The following is a 23,804-nucleotide window of genomic DNA, read 5'->3' on the forward strand; positions in this document are numbered from 1 at the left end:
AATTGTCATGACTGGTTTATGGAGAGATGTTAAGATGAGAGAGAGAAAGAGAGAGAGAGAGATATGAGACTCCTAGCAGGGCAGACAATGTCTCCATTTTATACATGCAGAAACTGAAACTCACAAAGTCCTAAGTAGAAGGTAAGCAACTCATTCTTTTTTTGGTACCCTTTATTGCTATCTATACTATTTCAAGTTACTATTTTTTTCTCAAACATAACACAAGAATACACCCTTTTAACATGACTTCTGAAGTAGAAACTGCCTGCTAAATAGCTTATTACAAAAAGTCCTTTGTGGTAAACATAATACTTGTCATCTCCCCAGAATTTGCTTGACAATGAACACAAATGCAGTTCAGTTTCAACCCTGATCCTTTGCGCCAGCAGTCATCGGCTTCTCTAGGCAAGGTGTAAACATCATTAAAATGATGCAAACATCCCCAAATTCTGTTCCCTTATAACGGGTACTGAAATGAAGCTTTCCAATGGCAAGGCTCAGCTTCCCTAGTAACACAATTTCCTTTAAACATGGAAATCATTGTCTATTCAGAGCCTCAACATAAACAGAAATGAATTTTTTTAATACTGTCATTGATTATTATTTTAAATCAGAAAAACTTTTGTTTTAGGCTTTCCACTGATCTAATCCTCATCTCATCACCCTTATCTAATTTCCTCAGAGATAAACACTTTCAATAATTTGGAGTTCTAAAGTGCATACAACTACTCAAAACATAATTGTGATATTACCCCAGTCAATAAAAGGTTGTGGAGGAATCCCTCAATGCTAAAATTTCCAGGCTGCCTAGAAAATAGCCAGGACTATACTTGGCAAAACGGAGTATATGACACATATCCAATAGAGCTGTTTTTAAATATCTTACACACTTTTTTAAGATAACTGCCTTTTTTCTATTCTATAATTTAGGAGAAGCAAGGTAATGAGGATTTATAAAATAATAATGTATAGTAATTGTGCTCCTGTGTTCAGATTAGTACTAGAAGGAGACCTCATGTGGACACAAAGCACCCACCCCTATCCTGCCCACAAGATACACTGTTGGTTAGATCTGTCCATGATGGCTTTATGTCAGAGTACATCTAGACACTTTTGCCTGAAACCTTCAACCATTTACATTCTTATTTGTGGAATTATTTAATGTTTAGTTTTTCATTTCAGTACCTGTTCGAATTACCCACGCAGTTAGAGATTTTGACGTTCTTTTTCATCTATTTACCCCATTGTTTAACAAATGCCTGATCCATAGCAGGATGTGATAAAATTTGTGGAATCAATTAAATAAATGGACTCAACCTCTTTTACATAATCTCAGCCTTCTTTCTTCACAGTAGGAGAGGAGATCCATTGCCTGTGTGTCATTGGCTCAGCTTTATTTTTTTCAGAGCTAACTGACAAAAATATTTACTCTGATTCTGCTATTCGCATCTACTTCCTTCAATATTCCTGTTCCTAATCTTTGTATCATTTCTATTACTATTATTTCAAATGATTTCCAAATAATATGGGAGTAAAACCTGAGGATGATCTAATCTAGACTTATTATGTAGACAAAATGCTTCAAAAATGTTTTGCTATTTACCAGGGTGGAATGTTCGTGTTTAGAAATTTGATAATTGAATCTTAAGGCAATGAGTAAGTAAGTGTGCAGGTTTTGTAGAATAGTTTTCCAGATCTATATCTTAACCGATTCTTGAACTCAGGTCAGAGTTACCAGGGCTGCTAGGAGAGTATTATATCTCCCCATCTTGAGTGGAAGCTCAAGTAAGCTACATGGCATTATGGTGAAACAAATAAATCCATTATTGATTACTGAAAACAAAGGACACAATTGTTGTAAGTATACAGGCAAGATGAGACTATGCAACATAAAGATAAGGAAAGTGTCCTCCCTTCAAAAATCATTAGTCAGGGATCATTTTAAAGTTTCAATAGTAGTATGGCAAAGCATGGTTAGTTGGTGGGACTGAATGAGGAACATGGCCTCACATTTTCTCTTTTGTGGTAAATCTGGGAAGATCTAGACCTGTCAATATCACTACCAATCCTTCTCTGTGTGGATAGTCATTCTTCACTGGGAATATAATTTCATTTCATGTTTAGTGAGTACCTAAAATATCTGTACCATTGTGGAACACTGTTGTGCTATACTATGAAGATTACTAAGCCAGCCTACCACCCAGTAGGACTCAAGATGTGAAGATGTGTGTGTGTGTGTGTGTGTGTGAGCATGCAGGAATGCTTGTTGTGACTTATTTTAGAGAACAACTTAACTTCTCTTTTTCTTTACAAAAGACAAAAAGAAACAACAACAACAACAACAAAAACAAGAAACAAATGAAACAAAACAAAATGCAGAAACACAGCATTTGATTTGGCCAAATTTTCTTTTTTCATTTTTCTTTCTTCCTTACTTCTTTAAAAAAAACAGGATCTCCGAAGCCACCTTGAAAATAGGTTGATTTTCTGAAATACAGGCAGAAGTGATATATTCCCTACTACTGAACAGGCCTGAGGTGGATGCTGATTGTTGCAGGGTTTCTTCCTGATAGATCCATCTGGGCAACCCCCTCCATTTTATTACTAATGGAAACAAATGACTGACACATTGAATGTCAGGGTTTGGATTCCAAAGCTTCATCACTTCTAATCTTTTACAAGCTGTTTTACTACCTTTGTCTTGACACTTACTGCAATAGTGTTTTGTGGACAAGTCACAATATTGTTCAGTAATCTGAGTTGTTTTAGTGTTTGCCACAAACATTTCTGTCTGCATTGGGTGGGGTTATACACAAGGTGTCCTGACAGAATGATGAATCTTTCAGTCCTAGACATTAGGCTCTCTGCATTTCACCAGACTAGAAAACACTTATTTTTTTGCTTTTATCAGTAAGTGATAGAGAAAGGAATGTTTCCAGATTTTTTCAATTCTCATGAGGTTTTTCTAGATGGTATATTCAGGATTAACTCAAAGAGCCTAAGATCTTTTAAATCCATTCTGTCGTCATTCCACATCATGATTAGCAACAGTGCATATTAAAGCAAAGATTTATAGTAAAATATTCATCTCATATTCTTCATCAATTTCTGAAAATACTGGCCAAGGGAAGACGGATAACTGCTAAGATATGGAGGTAATGCATTTACTTGCCTAATGTTATACTAGATTTATGTCTTCTTTCTCTCCATCAATATAAATTTTAAATGACTTTCAGGATCATTTCAGGTTCTACATCCTCCAGGGTAGCTTCGAGCAGAAACAATATAATTAAAAAATTTCCTCTGTTCTAACTCATCCAATCACCCTCAGGAGTCAAACAGACCTGTACTGAAATCTTGACTTCATTTATCACTAGTTATGTGACTTGAACAAGTTACTTAACTTCTTTCATCTCACCTGAAAAACTGACGCTCAGAGAATTTCAGTTAAGGTTATTATGAGATTTTTATGCAAAGCATGTAGGATAGCATGTGCATATATTGTTTACTAAATGCTCAATAAATCTTAGCTGTCATCACCATAATCATTATCACCATTCTTAAATTCTATCTCTATCTCTTATTATTTCTACCACTATTTGGTTCTTCTTGCATTATTTCATTCTCTGTACATGCCCCTTTTTCTCTTCAACAAATTTATAACATCTGTGATGGCAAAATCTGGATTTTTACATTATTACATGTCATAAATAAAGAAAAAAAAACAATATAGGCAAGTAACAGTCTGAGAAATCACTAGGAGGATGCTTCAAATAAATACAGATGTTTCTTTTTATTTACAAGAAATTGGCAAGCACATATGTATACACATGTACATGAAAATGAGAGAGGGAGAGACAGGCAGTGGGACAGACTCCTGAATCATCCTCCCTTGCAAAACAGTTTTATGAAAGAGAAAACAGGACTGTAGGCATAGTTTAAGAAATGAGCGATAAAACTAGTCTTTATAATAAAGTTTAAAGGTGAGCACTGATGAAGTAGATAAAGTAGACTAAAGCCATTTTATGTGGTTATGGTGGGGTGTGTTATGGTGGGGTGAGGTTGAGTGGTCCTTGAGTGCTTCAAAGAAGATTCTTCACAGTGTATTCAGTTTGGGACAAGAGTCCCATTTCTGAGTGGGTATTCAGTTCGTATATTTTGAGTGTGGAAATATCGATTAATTTGGATACAATAGATATGAATCTGAAACAGAGTCATCACTTATTAGTAGTGTTATCTTCATTTACTTAACTTTCTTGCATCTTATTTTTCTTGACTCTACATTAAGCAAGATAAGATTATTTACCTCCAATGATTTTGGTGAGGATGAAATAAAATTCAGGATTTGAAAGCACTTTAAAAAGTAATATATAGGCCCATACACATGTTTATAGCATTGTTATCATCTTTTGGTGCTGTCAATGTTGTTATCATAAGACCATTATAAATAATCTGAGCGTGAGTTAAAAGATATACTGAAGAGGATAATAAATGGAGACAGAAACCTTGGGCAGACTCTTGAAGTTTTGTAAATGTGAATAAACAAAAGCTTTCATTGAGTTGTTGAACGCTGAAGTAGCTAGCTTTCAATTAACATGCACTCCAACTGTATGGTTTCAAGACTGAAGGACCTAGAAAGATGTTGGTCTCATTTAGATTATTGTCATATCTAGAACCCACTTTTACTTATAAGAAACCAGTTAATATTTCCAGAGTGTATGGTTCAATATCAGTCTGGAAACTTTCAGGTATTTCAAAAAAGGCAAACGAATACAGGAGTACTAATTTAGTTCCTGCTCTATTCAACAAATATTTATTGAACACTTGGTCTAGCTACTCTATGCCAAGCAATGATAGCTTCTGCAGTAAAATATGCAGTAAATGCCACTTTCTTTGATTCCATAAAACCTAGAGTGTATTGGAAGATATGCATACTTTAAATAAATAGCTATGAAAATACATAATTTAAAACATTTTTTAGTGACATAAAGAAAAAAATATAGTGTAAGAGAGTAGGTAAGGGAGGCCCACTGAGATATGAAAGATGAACAGAAGATGGTAAGATGAAGAAGGCAGATAGAATTGCCTATTGAATCAGTCAGGAGAAAAAAAAAAGATGTGTTCAAGGAATTTAAAGATCAGTGGAACAGTGATAGAAAGTAGAGAGTAATGCAGGATGTTTATGGAGAACACTGAAGGAAATCTCCAAGCTTCATGTTTTTATGAAAGGGGACATCATGGGGCACCTGGGTGGCTCCGTGAGTTAAGTGTCTGGCTCTTAATTTTGGCTCAGGTCATGATCTCAGGGTTGTGAGATCAATCCCTGTGTCGATCTTAAGATTCCCTCTCTCCGTCTCCATCTACCCCTCCCCACCCCTCCTCACACACACACTCTCTCTCTAGAAAAAGGGGGGGGGGCATTAATTATAGTATTATGAACTAATTACACTCTTGCAGAAGAAAAAAGGAACAGACAGGACTCAATCCCCTTCCTCTTTCTTTTTCTCTGAGGATTACTTTTAAGAAGTACACAATTTCCTATACTTCTCCATGTGAAATGTTTCACAAGTGGACCTTCCATGAGTTTGGCCTGCCGTTGTATAGCTGAGCATATTACCAAGTGGTTAAGTCTAATTTTGGAATAAAATATTTGTAAGCTCATTTGGCTAACATATCTAAGCCATATATGGCAATCTAGGCATTATCAATAGTAAAGGTCACATTTTAATTTACTTTGTACTTACTTTGTCCCTCTCATAATTGTTGTGAACCTTAGCTGAGGAGAAAAGATGGATTATTATATATTGGCCACTCAGATTAAAACACAGATACAAATCAGATCTGGTGCCTGTCAAGCCTTTTAGGTCATTAGTAGAAATTTAAGTCTTAATTATCATTGCAATGAAAAACAAAATGATATAACTTATACAATTATTAATGTTTGCTCTGGCCAATCTGAAGAATAATTTCAGGACAAAATGAATTCAGTAATGTTAAGGAGTTATTAAAATAATTTTGGTAAGATATGTTTGTTGTGTACATATGTAAGAAAAATAATATTCTAAGATTTAAAATTTTATGAATATATATATATAAGAGCTGCCCATAATTATCATGCTTACACATAATGCATTTTAAATTCATTGATCAAGGTATGACACATGGAAAGTTTTCAGTAGACACTGGTGAATAAAGAAATGACAGTTGGCTATCTGCGGGGAAACAGCATATACATGTCATAAAACGATCAATTAAAAAATGCTTTTGAGGGCCACCTGGGTGGCTCAATCGGTTAAGCGTCTGCCTTCAGCTCAGGTCATGAGCCCAGGGTCCTGGGATTGAGTTCTGAGTCAGACTCCTTGCTCACAGGGGAGCCTGCTTCTCCGTCTGCCTGCCGCTCCCTCTGCTTGTGCTCTCTCTCTCCCTCTCTCTGACAAATAAATAAAATCTTTTAAAAATGCTTTTGAAAATATATTAATGTCCTTTTCACTTTTCATGCCTCACACTGTAAGATCATCCTCTTTTCAGTCAAAACAATTCACAGCCTTTGGTTCGAAATTATTAATGCAATGTTGGATGGATAAATAAACAATTAAAGTTTAAGAATCAACTTCCAAACTGAAAAAAAAAAAAAAAAACAACTAAACACATAATAGTCCTGACATTACAGTATTATTGAATGAGTAAGATATTTCCTCAATTGCAAAAGCTCTGTATCAAGAGCTATTTAAATGATAGAATTTCAGTATAAAGAATATTGTAGAAAAGACAGGAGATTGATATAAAGGAAATTTCCACCAATTAGGAAAAGAAAGTAGAGGAAATAGAAAGCTACCCTGAGAAGGAAAGGGAAAAATTTAAATGTGAGAAAGGATCTAATATTTTTGTCACCTCAATTTCTAAAGAATTAAGATTCTTGAGACCCTAATAAATTCCTAGATGTTTTGAAAGAATCAGAGAACATTCAGATACTGCATTTTCCTGCTATGTTCAACATTGATAGAGCTTCAAATTTAAAAACTATGCCATGAAAAGATGAAGATATGATCTGTTCATGACATGCAAAAAAGTCCTCTTATGGGGGTGCCTGGGTGGCTCAGTCATTAAGCGTCTGCCTTCCGCTCAGGTCATGATCCCAGGGTCCTGCTTGTGTTCCCTCTTTCGCTGTCTCTCTCTCTGTCAAATAAATAAAAAAAATCTTAAAAAAAAAAAACAAAAAAGCCCTCTTGTGACTCTGGAAAAGGATAAAGAGATAGGGAAGTGCTGAAAGGACTTGGCTTGGTATGGCTGTGAGATGTGAAGGAGCCATAGAATTCAAAGATTTAATTTATTTATCTGAGAGAGAGAGAAAGTGAGTGAGAGAGAGCACAAGCCAGGGGGAGAGGCAGAGGGAGAGGGAGAAGCAGGGTTCCCACTGAGCAGGGAGCCTGATGCGGGGCTCAATCCCAGGGCCCCAGGATCATGACCTGAGCCGAAGGCAGATGCTTAACTGATTGAGCCACCCAGGCGCCCCTTGGGGCCACTGAATTCAAGCATCTCAGGACCAGAGGTTAATGACAGTAAACATAATCTCCACCCTACTGAGGCCAGCATAATACTTCAAATGATAGGTAGGATGAAACATAGCTTGGCGGACTCTAACACAGGGACATGGAATCGGCCCCAGCATTCTCATTGCCATGAAAATGTCAAGACCCAGAGGAGAGTAATCAGAATTAAGGTCTATACCTCTGTCTCTTAAAGGTACATAACCTCTGTGCTGACCGCATCATTTTGGCAAGAAGGGAGTAAGGGAAACACTTAGGAGAATAGAAAAGAACCCCGTTAAGGAGTATGGATTTTGAACTTACTGAGAATTTATTTCAAAGTGACTGAATTGGCCAGAAGTTGTCTCTTTTATACCAAAAGAACCTGAGTTTACACTTCACTTGTGAGATCAATTATTTCTTCCTTACTATTGAATAATCACAATTTACACATGGCAATGGCTACTGGGAAGTCATACATTAGTTAGTAGGAGTGATAGATTATTTAAATCTTTACCACCACAATAACAGATTATGCAAAAAAAATCAGTAAAACAAATAAAAAAATTAAAAAAAAAAAAAAAACACCTCTGTGGCAATAGTGAAATAAGTATACTTTAAAACAGAATAGAACAGAGACCTGGCAGGCCAGAAAGGACTCGCATGATATATTCAGAGCACTAAATGAGAAAAATATGCAGCCAAGAATACTATATCCAGCTAGGCTGTCATTGAAAATTGAAGGAGAGATAAAAAGCTTCCAGGACAAAAAAAAATTAAAGGAATTTGCAAACACGAAACCAGCCCTACAAGAAATATTGAAAGGGGTCCTCTAAGCAAAGAGAGAGCCTAAAAGTAACATAGACCAGAAAGGAACACAGAAAACACACAGTAACAGTCACCTTACAGGCAATACAATGGCACTAAATTCCTATCTTTCAATAGTTACCCTGAATATAAATGGGCTAAATGACCCAATCAAAAGACACAGGGTATCCGACTGGATAAAAAACCAAGACCCATTGATTTGCTGTCTGCAAGAGACTCATTTTAGACCCAAAGACACCCCCAGATTGAAAGTGAGGAGGTGGAAAACCATTTACCATGCTAATGGATACCAAAAGAAAGCTGGGGTGGCAATCCTTCTATCACACAAATTAGATTTTAAACCAAAGACTGTAATAAGAGATGAGGAAGGAAACTATATCCTACTTAAAGGGTCTATCCAACAAGAAGACCTAACAGTTGTGAATATCTATGCCCCTAACAGGGGAGCAACAAATTATATAAGGCAATTAATAACAAAAGCAAAGAAACACATCGACAACAATACAGTAATAGTGGGGGACTTGAACACCCCCATCACTGAAATGGACAGATCATCTAAGCAAAAGATCAACAAGGAAATAAAGACTTTAAATGACACACTGGACCAAATGGACTTCACAGACAGATTCAGAACATTCCATCCCAAAGCAATGGACTACACATTCCTCTCTAGTGCCCATGGAACATTCTCCACAATCGATCACATCCTAGGTCATAAATCAGGTCTCAACCAGTACCAAAAGACTGAGATCATTCCCTGCCTATTTTCAGACCACAATGCTTTGAAACTAGAACTCAATCACAAGAGGAAAGTCAGAAAGAACTCAAATACATGGAGGCTAAAGAGCATCCTACTGAAGAATGAATGGGTCAATCAGGAAATTAAAGAAGAATTAAAAAAATACATGGAAACCCATTGAAAATGAAAACACAACTATTCAAAATCTTTGGGATGCAGCAAAGGCAGTCCTAAGAGGAAAGTATATAGCAATACAAGCCTTTCTCAAGAAACAAGAAAGGTCTCAAGTACACAACCTAACCCTACACCTAAAGGAGCTGGAGAAAGAACAGCAAATAAAGCCTAAACCCAGCAGGAGAAGAGAAATCAGAAAAATCAGAGCAGAAATCAATGAAATAGAAACTAAAGGAACAGTAGAACAGATCAACGAAACTAGGAGCTGGTTCTTTGAAAGAATTAACAAGATTGATAAACCCCTGGCCAGACTTATCAAAAAGAAAAGAGAAATGACCCAAATCAACAAAATCATGAAAGAAAGAGGAGAGATCACAACCAACACCAAAGAAATACAAACAATTATAAGAACATATTAGGAGCAACTCTATGCCAGCAAATTAGATAACCTGGAAGAAATGGATGCACTCCTAGAGATGTATCAACTACCAAAACTGAACCAGGAAGAAATAGAAAACCTGAACAGACCTATAACCACTAAGGAAATTGAAGCAGTCATCAAAAACCTCCCAAAAAGAAAAGCCCAGGGCCAGATGGCTTCCCAGGGGAATTCTACCAAACATTTCAAGAAGAATTAATACCTATTCTTCTGAAACTGTTCCAAAAAATAGAAATGGAAGGAAAACTTCCAAACTCATTTTATGAGGCCACCATTACCTTGATCCCAAAACCAGACAAAGACCTCATCAAAAAGGAGAATTACAGACCAATATCCCTGATGAACATGGATGCAAAAATTCTCACCAAAATACTAGCCAATAGGATCCAACAGTACATTAAAAGGATTATTCACCACGACCAAGTGGGATTTATCCCTGGGCTGCAAGGTTGGTTCAACACCTGCAAATCAATCAACGTGATACAATACATTAACAAAAGAAAGAACAAGAATAATATGATCCTCTCAATAGATGTAGAAAAAGCATTTGACAAAGTACAGCATCCTTTCTTGATCAAAACTCCTCAGAGTATAGCATAGAGGGTACATACCTCAATATCATAAAAGCCATCTATGAAAAAACTACAGCGAATATCATTCTCAATGGGAAAAACTGAGAGCTTTCCCCCTAAGATCAGGAACACGGCAGGGATGTCCACTATCACCGCTGCTATTCAACATAGTATTAGAAGTCCTAGCCACAGCAATCAGACAACAAAAAGAAATAAAAGGCATCCAAATCGGCAAAGAAGAAGTCAAACTCTCACTCTTTGCAGATGATATGATACTTTATGTGGAAAACCCAAAAGACTCCACCCCAAAACTGCTAGAACTCATACAGGAATTCAGTAAAGTGGCAGGATATAAAATCAATGCACAGAAGTCAGTGGCATTCCTATACACCAACAACAAGACAGAAGAAAGAGAAATTAAGGAGTCGATCCCATTTACAATTGCACCCAAAACCATAAGATACCTAGGAACAAAGCTAACCAAAGAGACAAAGAATCTGTACTCAGAAAACTATAAAATACTCATGAAAGAAATTGAGGAAGACACAAAGAAATGGAAAAACGTTCCATGCTCATGGATTGGAAGAACAAATATTGTGAAGATGTCAATGCTACTTAGAGCAATCTACACATTCAATGCAATCCCCATCAAAATACCATCCACTTTTTTCAAAGAAATGGAACAAATAATCCTAAAATTTGTATGGAACCAGAAAAGACCCCGCATAGCCAGAGGAATATTGAAAAAGAAAAGCAAAGCTGGCGGCATCACAATTCCAGACTTCTAGCTCTATTACAAAGCTGTCATCATCAAGACAGTATGGTACTGGCACAAAAACAGGCACATAGATCAAAGGAACAGAATAGAGAGCCCAGAAATAGACCCTCAACTCTATGGTCAACTAATCTTTGACAAAGCAGGAAAGAATGTCTAATGGAAAAAAGACAGTCTCTTCAACAAATGGTGTTGGGAAAATTGGATAGCCACATGCAGAAGAATGAAACTGTACCATTTCCTTACACCACACACAAAAATAGACTCCAAATGGTTGAAAGACCTCAATGGGAGACAGGAGTCCATCAAAATCCTAAAGGAGAACACAGGCAGCAACCTCTTCAACCTCAGCCGCAGCAACTTCTTCCTAGAAACATCGCCAAAGGCAAGGGAAGCGAGGGCAAAAATGAACTATTGGGACTTCATCAAGATAAAAAGCTTTGCAAAGCCAAGGAAACAGTCAACAAAACCAAAAGACAACTGACAGAATGGGAGAAGATATTTGCAAATGACATTTTAGATAAAGGGCTAGTATCCAAAATCTATAAAGAACTCATCAAACTCAACACCCAAAGAACAAAAAATCCAATCAAGAAATGGGCAGAAGACATGAACAGACATTTTTCCATAGAAGACATCCAAATGGCCAACAGACACATGATAAAGTGTTCAATATCGCTCGGCATCAGGGAAATCCAAATCAAAACCTCAATGAGATACCACCTCACACCAGTCAGAATGGCTAAAATTAACAAGTCGGGAAACGACAGATGTTGGCGGGGATGCGGAGAAAGGGGAACCCTCCTACACTGTTGGTGGGAATGCAAGCTGGTGCAGCCACTCTGGAAAACAGTATGGAGGTTCCTTAAAAAGTTGAAAATAGAGCTACCATATGATCCAGCAATTGCACTACTGGGTATTTACCCCAAAGATACAAAAGTAGGGATCTGAAAGGGTACATGCACCCCGATGTTTATAGCAGCAATGTCCACAATAGCCAAACTGTGGAAAGAGTCAAGATGTCCATGGTCAGATGAATGGATAAAGAAGAAGTAGTATATATATACAATGGAATATTATGCAGCCATCAAAAGGAATGAGATCTTGCCATTTGCAACGACGTGGATGGAACTGGAGGGTATTATGCTGAGCAAAATACGTCAAACAGAGAAAGACATGTATCATATGACCTCAGTGATATGAAGAATTCTTAATCTCAGGAAACAAACTGAGGGTTGCTGGAGTGGGGGGTGGGGTGGGAGGGATGGGGTGACTGGGTGATAGACACTGGGGAGGGTGTGTGCTCTGGTAAGCGCTGTGAATGGTGCAAGACTGTTGAATCTCAGATATGTACCTCTGAAACAAATAATGCAATATATGTTAAGAAAAAAAAAGAAGAAGAAGGTAGCAGGAAGGGAAGAATGAAGGGGGGGAAATCGGAGGGGTAGACGAACCATGAGAGACGATGGACTCTGAAAAACAAACTGAGGGTTCTAGAGGGGAGGGGGGTGGGAGGATGGTTAGCCTGGTGATGGGTATTGAGGAGGGCACGTTCTGCATGGAGCACTGGGTGTTATGCACAAACAATGAATCATGGAACACTACATCAAAAACTAATGATGTAATGTATGGGGATTAAGATAACAATAAAAAAATTAAAAAAAAAAAAAAGAAAGTTACACACCATTTTAATAGCATCCCAACCGTTATACTATTTTGACAGTCATTCAGTCCACAAGAATGATCTTTCTTACAAAAAAAATAAAAATCGTCATTTGTTTCTGATGCCTACGGGATAGAGCACAATGTTCCTTAAAATCTTTCTTAACTTGACCTATCTACACTTACAATACATATTTTAAGATCTATTGTACAGGTTTTTATTACCCAGACATACTGGCTTTAATGATGCTTTGCCTTACACATGCCTTTTGTTGGACATAATAGATATAAATTATAAATCTAAAAAAAAAAAAAGATTCCACCTTGGTTAAAATTGAAATATTCTGTAGGTCATATTGGTATTTGAAGTCTTAAAAAGAAAGAATCTTGCTGATATAAGTACTTTGAATCCTTAATGTACTGAATTGGTAAGATAAAAAAGGCACTGTTAAAGTTGTGAGAAGCAAAAAAAAGGGGCATATTTAATTCACATTTACAAAGGCTTGGTCTTTTTTATAGTTTGCCAAGAAAGATACAGAATCTTTATGATATTTGGAATATAATGTCCAGCATCAACTCATATGATGACTGCAAATACTTCCTAAAGGTAATCTCTAGAATACATTACATAATGGACCTATAAAGTAACTCTATTGTAAGGAATTTAAAAAATTGTGAATGAAACTCACCATATTCATTATGGACATCTCACAATTATATAAAATTTTCAAGTTCTTCTATGGGTCACAAAGTTCCAGAATTTCCAGGTACTTGATTATTCACTTCAGGTTTACTGATAATAAAATGTTCCTACCAGAGAATCACTACTAAAATATATAAATCCTGATTTAATTAATACATGGTATAACCTCTCTACCCAACTCCCATTTTCTTTTTCTTTTTTTTCCTTCCAACTCCCATTTTCTAACTATGCAAACTACAAACTCCTCGGAACCTAAATACTGTATTGTTCAGAACACTTGTAGCACCTCCACAACTATAAATCCTTTATGGAAAAAATAGAATAAATAAAATAAAAATAAAAAATAAAAAATAAAAATAAAACAAAAAAAAGTAAAATACATATAGAATCATGTCTTTTAGATAGTTAAGGCCTAAATGTATATATATTTATGTATCTGTCACACTTTCTACATGTCAATGAACACGTAACTGTATGCATGTATAACACATACAAGCATCAACTTTAACACATAATTTTTAATTTTCCTAGATTTGTGAAAATATCAAAAGATACTTTGTGAATATGCCAAAATATATTTAATTTGGGTCTTCATTATAGTTCATTATAATTTTTAAGTGTTTATATTCTTAAATAAGCATAGAATATTAGGTAAAAAGAAAAAAAAACTAAAATACTAAATTTATTCATGAGTCTCAACATCATAACCTTTTGTTTTTTTCCACTGTCCTTCCTGATATTACCTGTGAGCTATCATCTGATTAAATCACACACAAAAAAATCTTTACCTCAAAGTTAAGTGCATCGACTACTGGTTTCTGGTTTCAAATCGTTTTAGTAAACTGAACTATGGTGACTTTTAAAAAATATATTTAATATATTTAATATCATGTTAACCCATAGAGACTGTGCTCTGTATTTTTATTGTTAAATCTTGTTAAACCTTGACGCATCATTCAAAACTAGAGATTTAATAAATGCTGGCTAGAAATGTATGAATGTTTTGGTTCTGTTTACTGCATTGTAAGCAGTAAATAGCCTTTATAATTGGGAAATATTGCTATTTCTAACCTTTTAAAACATGGAAATGGAAAGACAAAAATGTCAAAGTAAAATGAAGATTTTTATTAAATTTAGCAGGAGAAAAGGAAGAATGAATTTTTATTTAATGCTACCTAATAAGGAAATTACCTTCCAGGTTTGATTTTTATTTTTAGAGTATGTTTAGCTATAGTTAAATTCTAGCTAACTAGGATATTACTGGAGTTAATTATCCACCAATTATTTAAAATAATTAACAAGCTGGCAAAATATAAATGTATTTCCATAATCAAGGTAAATTGAAGTGATGAAGGAAAATAAAATACCTAGTACACTAACACATGGATTAGGAATAATAGGAATATTAGCAACTGTGCACACAAAGAAAAAAAGATTCTCAAGAGGATATATACCTATACCCCTTGGCATCAGGAGAACTGGGACTCAGGCTTTGCTCTTAACATGTCCCTTCCCCTTTTCTGACTTACTGCCTTTTCATCTGTATAGTGATATGGCAGATCTGCATGGTCCCTTCCTGTCCTAACATACTGTGTGTGGTATCATAGAAAGCTATTTGGTCTTTATCCCTGGTTCCTGGCACAGAACTCTTAAAACCCTTGGAATTTTTTGAGTGATTGGATGATAGCAGACTGTCCTAATGAGGAGGTCTCAGATAGGTGGGGTCCTTAGCTTGAGGATGGGGGCTGCTTTCAAGAAAGTTGAAGGTGTGATTAAAGAGTTGGAACTTTCAGCCCTATCCCCTGACTTCCAGAGAGAGGAAGGAGTTAGGGACTGGAATTTGCATTAATCACCAGTCACCAATGACTCAATCAATCATGCCTATGAAATAAAACCTCCTTTTAAAGAAACAGTAATAACAGAGTTCAGAGAGCTTCTGAGTGGTGAACACATCGAGATGCTGGGAGAGTGGCACTACCCCACTACCTATGTATTTTAGAATATACATGAAAAGGAAGGAGACATTGCATTTTAGGGGTTCTTTTCGTCTTTGAACCAGGTGTTTTATTGGAAGATTTCCATGAGGGAACTAATTTTAATCCCTTCAATAATACCAAGTTATGTTTTATTATATTTTATTATGTAGGGAATTAAACATGAGACCCCCCAAAATTGAGGAGATATATAATCAAGAATAATGGAGTTGTGATTTGGACTTGGATATGCCTAATGACAGTGCAGTAAAAGACTATGTGTGGTAAGATAATGGAGTGTTCATCCCACCATTCTCTCTCTTGCCTCAGAAATTGTCCTAAGTTATAGAATATCAAAAAGCATTCCTTTATCTACAAACTCATTCACTCATAGTCATAAATGTCCTTACCTGCTATATATCAATTGAAAAAGGGTTCTAATTTGATTAACCCAGGGTTAGAAACAAGGCCATTATCCACTTTAGATAAACAACAAAAACAGTATGGGCAGACCCTATACCATATTTCCAAGGAAAGTGTGTCAGTTTTAGCTTCAATGGAGAAGTCTAAATGTAGACTATAATATGTGTGTTGTATTAGCCAGATAGGATACCAACCTGAATGGATTTACACTCCTTCATAACATTCCTTTATCACTTAAGCATTTCAACAGAGAGGCATCTTAATTATGACCAAATTAAATTATACCATAGGGTAGTCAAATGGGTAGGGAGACCCCTGGCTCAAATATAATATTTATCAATTCTGGTACTAATGTCTAATGACTAGGGAAATCATCTACCTTGGAAAACAACTGGGAAATGCAAAAGAATTAATAATTCAAGATTTATCTTCATTTTTCTTATGCCAGAATCCCTTTCTCGGTTTCTTTCCATGTAACTCACTCTTACTTACCTGGTCCCTTGATATATATTTTCCTGTAAATAGCACAGCTGATTAAGCTTTAAGGTCAGCATCTAGGTTATTTGTTTTATGTATTTCAAGAGAACTATAGCCTACCTGTTTTTTTTTTTTTAATGCATTTTTTACAGAATTGCAAATTACTTTGTTTCTCGATTTTTCCCTTTCAAATGCTAGTTTTCCATACTTTTGCCTCTCCCCCCTTATTAGTCATTTTGAGCACAGTCAATAAGGCAGCTCTGGATTAAGAGAATCATGGCAATCCCTAAACAACTCTGGAGAGTTTTCTTCTTTGTTTCCCAGTAATCTATCAAATCTGGAGTCATCTTGTAATGATGTGCCAACTCATCTTAATAGATGCATTAGTGTTGTAAATAAAAATGCTTAATTAAACTGTTTTTTTAACTCTTATAACCAATTAGTAACTAAATACTAAATATATACTTTTATATTTAGTACTAAATTTTTAAAAGTATAATGTATGTACAGAGGTCAATTACAAATGAATAAAGGCAAATAGTAAACACACTAAGAATATATTCACTGTTTATATTATCAAAGAAATGTGTACTAAAACAACCCTGAGTTAACAATATTAAAATAAAATATACTAGGGGCGCCTACATGGCACAGCTAGTTAAGCATCCAACTCTTGGTTTTGGCTCAGGTGATGATCTCAGGGTCCTGAGACGGAGTACCATGTCAGGCTCTGCTCAGTCAGGAGTCGGCTTGAGATTCTCTCTCCCTCTTCCTTTGCCCCTCCTCCCTCTGCTCTCTCCCTCTCTCTTCCTCTGCCCCTCCTGCTCGTGCTGTCTCTCTAAAATAAATAAATAAATCTTTTGAAAAAAATAATAAAAAATAAAACAAAATACTAGCAATATATTTATAATGCCTACTGCAAAAAGTTGCAATAAAATTGAAGAGTAGATATAGTACTACTGATATTGTAAAGTTGTGTAAACTTTTCAAAAAACAACAAAGTACTATATGGCAATAGTCATAAAAACATTTCCCCATGCGTTTTATTATATGCTTGTAACTCAACAGAACTCAAAACAGTTAATGCATAGAGATGTTTATCAATGTATTATCTATTGTCAAAAGGGAAGACAAATGACTGGAAGCAACTAGAGTACACAATATTAGTGAAATGGTATACTACTACAACTTATTACTATATATAGTCATTAAATGTATAAGTATTATGAAGACTAACAGGACTAAAGGTACCATTTTGGGAAAATCATGTTTAAAATGTTACAAAATATCCTTGCCGTGTCGCAGGTGCCTGCACTGCCAACTCCTCCTGGCCTCTCTTCACCCAGCCAAAGCCTGGGGGACCAGAGTGGGGACCACGTTCTGACACTGGCTGACGGCCTTCAATTACCTCAACTGCAAAAATGAAACAGAATTTAGAAACTGTATTGTTCGGCTTGAAGGCCAGAAAATCAGACACTACAAGATTGAAGACAGAGGTAATTTAAGAAACATCCACAGCAGGGACAGGCCCAAGTTCTTTGAAAAGTATCTCAGAGATGTGAACCATCTGTTCAAGATTCAAGATCGAGGAGAAGCAATTGACTGGCTTCTTGGTTTAGCGGTTAGACTTGAATATGGAAATAATGCTGAAAAATACATGGACGTGGTACCTGATAATATAAAAAATGCTGACAATGCAGCTAAAAATGCAGAGCCATTGATCAATTCCGATGTAAATAATCTCGATTTTAAGGCTGTTGTAATGGCTTTGGCCAACCTTCTTCAGATTCAGCGTCACGATTACCTGATAAAGCTTAAGGCAATTCACATTTTGGTACAGGAGCTCCTGAAAAAGGATGCAGTTGCTAAAGCAAATCAAAGAGGGCTTGCTGTTGCTTTAGACAAACATAGTCTTGGTTTTGACACAAGAGATGCAGTTCTGAACGAAGCTGCTCAAATTCTGTGGTTGCTGCCTATGGAAGAGCTCAGAGAGCTACAGACAAAAATTCATGAAGCCATAGTAGCTGTTCAGGCAATTATTGCTGATCCAAAGACAGACCACAGGCTGGGGAAAGTTGGAAGACAAATATTTTATGATTTCAGCTTCTCACCTACTTAGTGCAACTGGGAACCATGTATGCTCTGGCATGTGTTTGGAAATCAAATGTCACATTTTCGAGGGAAGGATCCTAGAAAATTGACTATGTTTCTAGGTATTTACTATCGTTGCTTTCTCTTTAATAAAGTTCATGAAAGTGGGAAAAAGTAAAATGTACAAAATAATAAAATATATATATATACATAAAATAACATACACACATAAAATGATGTAATTATACAATGACTGCATCTATAGAAGCTTACCATGAACCAGATGCTGTTCTGAGCCCTTTACACAGATTATCACAATTAATCCTTACAACATGTTATGGATGTCAATAATATTTTGTCCCCATTTATCAGATGCTAGCTATTATAGCTGTTAATGTCGAGATGTGAACTAAGCCAATTTCACTTTCACAGTTGTTGGGTTCTTTTTGGGAGAGACTGGTGACTGATTATGATTCTATTTCTCTGTCCTCACAGATTCACTACCATATGGTATGTTTTAATGAGATTTAAATTGCATCTTGAATTTTGTTACACATGGAGACACTTATCAATGAGAAGGTATACACACATATACAAATGTATACCACAGAAGCTCCACATCCTCTTCTGGTAAAACAGGTGAAGTCTCAGTTCTCTTTCTTACAGAACATTGAAATATCCTTTGAATAGTCCCTTTAGTCAGATGCAACAATACTGTAATAGCAGGTTTAGCAAATTTTCTGGTCTCATCAGGGAAGATTTATCTCTAAGGTACAAGGACACAGGATCCAATCTGAGCCCAAAGCTAAGAGCTCCGCTCTAAGGATACAGGGACCTATTTGGATTTTCTGGCAAAGGTGTCTATAGAATCTTTATAAACAATCCACATATCTTGACTACCAGAAATTTCTCCATAGAAAATTACTTCTCATATCATTTAGTAACTAAGGAACATTCAAGTTAAGACCATATAGTCCAGATTTAAGACTTGTAGTACGCCATCCTGGAGAATGCATAACTGATTAAATAGCTTCAAATATTAAGTAATGGCCCTGAAGAACAGATTGCAACTAACATAGACATATATATTGCACAACTTATACTAAAGTGTTTTAAAGCAACACTTTACAATTTGACTTACTAATTATTTTGATTTACAATTATTACTGTGCATATGAATGTACAAAATATAATTATAAACCATCTTAGGTTGTTGTAGCAGGGAAGAGGGAGTGTACCTATAACACATAAAATAATAGAATAAATCATTTCTGCACAGTTTATGGGACTTATAAATCCCTGCTAAAAGTCCTTTATTACAACTCTAACTCTGGGAACTTCAGATGAGACACTCCAGGCGGCAACTACAGGTACTTTTAGAGAAAACTCTCCTAAGTTTCAGCCTTACACAAAGCTGTACAATATCTCATATAAGCCAGAATAAGCAGAACAATACATATACCTGATGAGCTATTACAGACAAAGAGATTGGGGCATCTTCACAATGAGTTGAGGCTCCATTACAAAAAAAAATAGCCACTTCAAAGCAAAGTGATATAAGAGCCAGATGATTAAAGGATAACTTAGAATTAGGACAAATTTTAGATGAAAGAATCTAGATGTTATCGCTTCCTAGCTATTTGCCTTTGCTATATTCCATATGGGTTTCACCAATTCTCTTTTGAGGAAGCATCTTATACCAACTCCCTCATGAGGATCACATATAAAATACATGTTTGCATTGACTGTAGTTGTATAATGTGGATCAGTTATTCTCACAGTCCTTTAAGTGATTTTATTTTATTTTTTAATAATTCTTCTGTTGCTAGAGGAAGCATACTTTATGTAACTTCAGTTATTTATTTTTTTAAAGATTTATTTATTTATTTGAGAGAGAGAGAGCATGAGCAGGTGGAGAGGCAGAGAGAGAGAGAATCTCCAGCAGACTTTATGCTGAGTGCAGAGCCTGACGCAAGGCTGGATTTCACGACCCTGAGATAATGACCTGAGATGAAATCGAGTCAGTTTCCCAACCAAATGAGACACCCAGGCACCCACAGAGTGATTATAAATAGTGTTATGTTAAGCAATTTCTTCTGTGTTTGAAAGATATATATTTAAATTGCCTCTCATTAAAGGCATCAACATTCTAGGGTCTCCAGAGAGGGACAGACAGGCAGGCAGTGTACTCCTTGAGTCCTGTTTTATCAACCTTTTTCCACTCGACTCTTCCTATTACTACATGACTGAGCAAATAATAAGAAAAGTGGCACTCAGCTGGCCAGTCAAAGAGCAGCATTTCAGTCACCTGTGGGGCTTCTCAAAGTTGCACACATCCTCTCTTCTCCCCTCCCCCTTCCAGAGTTTCAGGCTCCTTGTCTCATTCCCAAGGGCTGGAGGCACAGGTGAGATATTATAAAAATCTGAGTTATCTGTGTTAAGTGCTGCAGATCAAATAAGCCTCTAAGCCTTATCTGTCCCCACCCTTACGCAGTGGTGCAAAGCAATGCCATGGTCCTGGATTACTGCTGGACCTCAGTGTCAGTGCCGCAGCGGGGGCCACGGCTGGCATCCTTAGACTCGCCGGGCTCTACGGCTTCATCTTCTACCTGCTTGCCTCCATCCTGCTCTCCCTGTTCTTAATTCTCAAAGTGGGAAGGAGATAGAACAAATATTTTTAATTAAGAAGACCTTTCTTTACAGGAGGTCTCATCAGAGGCCTCTTCACCATTGTCCTGTTCTGGACATTATCTATGGCATGGTGCACATCTACTGAATGGGGGCAGGGGGGTAACTTTTTTTAAAAACCTGATTGAGAGGACTGTCGCCAGAAATTAACATCATGTAAATTTAGTTTTTAAATTGTTGATTTCAATGCTTGTTCTATAACATTATCATTTATATCTGAAGACAAAGAGCCTATAATATTCTTCAGATTAAATGAAGTGTGAGACCAAAAAAAAAAAAAAAAAAGAATAATTTAACTCATTTGGTTAAGGAGAAAGCAGTTGGGTTATTTATTTTTCCTTAAAACATTTTTTCCCATTTATGGAGACACGATAATAATGCTGTTAAAGTTATACTGCCCTATTCTATTCTATAGAAAAGCTGTGGTTTTCCAGATTCTTGCACCATTTTATAAAGTTCATGGATGGCCTCTCACTTTATGTTAACTGCAAGTTACCTACTGGCAACACAGTGTGGTGTCATGAGCAGAGGATTTCATGCTAAAGGCTGGGTTTGGAATCCTGCTTCTGCCACTTATTAGCTTGGAGGAGCTATTTGTTTTTTGTTTTTGTTTTTTGCCTTGGTTACCTCATTTGTAAACTGAGGATAGTGATGCTCTCTACCTCATGGGGATGTTCTTAGGATTAAATGAGAAAAATGCATGTAAATTGCTTGCCACAAGTAATTCCTAAGTGTATCTAAAAATACATAAAAAGTAAGAACTTCAGAAAACAAATTATGCTCTTGGCTCTGTACTTGGTGTTGTTAAAGTTACTCCTTCAGTTGGTGTGGTTGCAAAGCACATTTATAACCATACCAAGGAGAATGGCCTTCATTAATAACATTTAGTAGAGAACACCTCTGCTGTCCTTGAATTCTAAGTACAGAAATAACACAAGCTTGTAGAGTCTTCACATCTCATTAGCATTCCTTTTCTCAACATGGTTCTACAATTCATAAAGTGCTCTATTCAGCAAGTCCAGATAATGTGAAGCTTCGCCCATTTCCCATTTCAAATATAATTTGTATTTATGAATACATTTATTTTGGATTTACACTTCATTTTCTCTAAACCAAATCATTTGAAGCCTCTTACAAAGCAGACATTATGCAAAATAGAACTACTAGGAACAAAAGTCTAATAAAAAACATGGAAAGTGATCCAGGACAACAGAGATGCTGCCAGACCCCTTCCCTGGGATAGGGGATGATTACAGTGTTCATCACGGAGAAGCCTCTTCACAGGTTCCTGGCAGTTAAAGAAAGTAAAGGGAAAATGTAGTATATTGTTCTAATTGCCTAAAAAATGAACATGATTTAACTAGAATCTTAACAGAAAAGTAGAAAATTGATCAGGTTAGGGTAGGAGTGGGAGTGACTGTCCCCCAGTGAAATTCAATTTTCTCTCCCATACACTGTCTCATCTAAAATTCCAATTCCATAACTTCTTACCATCGTTCAATGGCTTTGGTGATGGGGAATTATAGCAATTGTCTAGTTAGCATGTAGTATGTATCAGAGACTTAGTGCTACCGCACACAATTGGGCAGGTATACACCTCACAACACTGGGGTCACTATTCATCTTACAGTCACTATAAATTGTTACATATAATTTTTTGTTCTGACAGGTAGCAGGAAGATGTTTTGAGGAAAGGAAACTTTCCTAATTCACACACAAACACATATGCACAAAACATCACAAGGAAATGGTGGCTCTGAACTATGCTTAGATTGTGGAAGATGTTATCCGTATGTCCTATATTATAGCAACCCTCTCTGAAAGGAGAGTACCCTCACTTCACAAAGAAACTGAGGGTTAGAAAGACTGAAATGTGTCCAAGGTTATAGAATTAGTCACTAACAAGCCCAAAAGTAGAACGTAGGTCTATCTGATTCCAAAGTCATACTTTCTTTTCACTTCTTACTAGAAATTCCAAATCTATACAGAATTAATAAAATATTCATCACTTCCATAGCTATCAACATTCTTTCATTCTTCTTTTATTTATATCTTCACCTATTTCTCATTTTCCTAATCAACTCTTTTATAATCACCGTTCTGTACTAATAAGAGGAATATGAAGTGATTATCAGTCACTTATACAGTAGTGAGAGCAAGGTTCATGATTAAATTTAGTTTACCTGCAACACTTAATGAAGGACTGGAGACTTGAGAAATAATCAGCGGGGCGCCTGGGTGGCTCAGTTGGTTGAGCGACTGCCTTCAGCTCAGGTCATGATCCTGGAGTCCCAGGATCGAGCCCCGCATCGGGCTCCCTGCTCAGCAGGGAGTCTGCTTCTCCCTCTGACCCTCCCCCCTATCATGCTCTCTCTCTCTATCTCATTCTCTCTCTCAAATAAATAAATAAATAAAATCTTAAAAAAAAAAAAAAGAAATAATCAGCAATGTTCCTAATCCTTTGTTATACGTGTAGCACAGTATGTTCACCTATAGAGGAGGGCTGTCTCAGCAAAGATATTATTATGAAGAGATTATATTCTCAGCAGAAATCAATGTGAAAATGCATGTTACATTTACTTATACAACATGATTAAATGTTCCTAATATACATAGTAGGATTATTTCTACAGGACAGCTGATCAATACAACATTCGCAACATTTTTAAAGGCCAATTTTCTTAATACAAGGACATGCTGCTGGGCAAAATAACTTTGTTAGTAGTATGCAATG

The 23,804-nt window shown here is 36.2% G+C and overlaps 1 protein-coding gene across 1 annotated transcript; it reads left to right on the top strand.

Annotated features, from left to right (window-relative positions):
• Positions 1-17,678: 17,678 nt before the first annotated feature.
• LOC118016249 (RNA transcription, translation and transport factor protein-like) lies at positions 17,679-18,410 on the top strand (the record flags this gene model as incomplete). Its single annotated transcript, XM_035013703.1, has 1 exon — positions 17,679-18,410. A coding segment is annotated over one exon (732 nt), but the record flags the coding sequence as incomplete, so codon positions are not given.
• Between the last annotated feature and the right edge of the window lie 5,394 nt (positions 18,411-23,804).

The sequence above is a fragment of the Mirounga leonina genome, unplaced genomic scaffold (assembly GCF_011800145.1).
Source record: "Mirounga leonina isolate KUSES-001 unplaced genomic scaffold, KU_Mleo_1.0 Mir_166, whole genome shotgun sequence".
NCBI classification, from domain to species: domain Eukaryota; kingdom Metazoa; phylum Chordata; class Mammalia; order Carnivora; family Phocidae; genus Mirounga; species Mirounga leonina.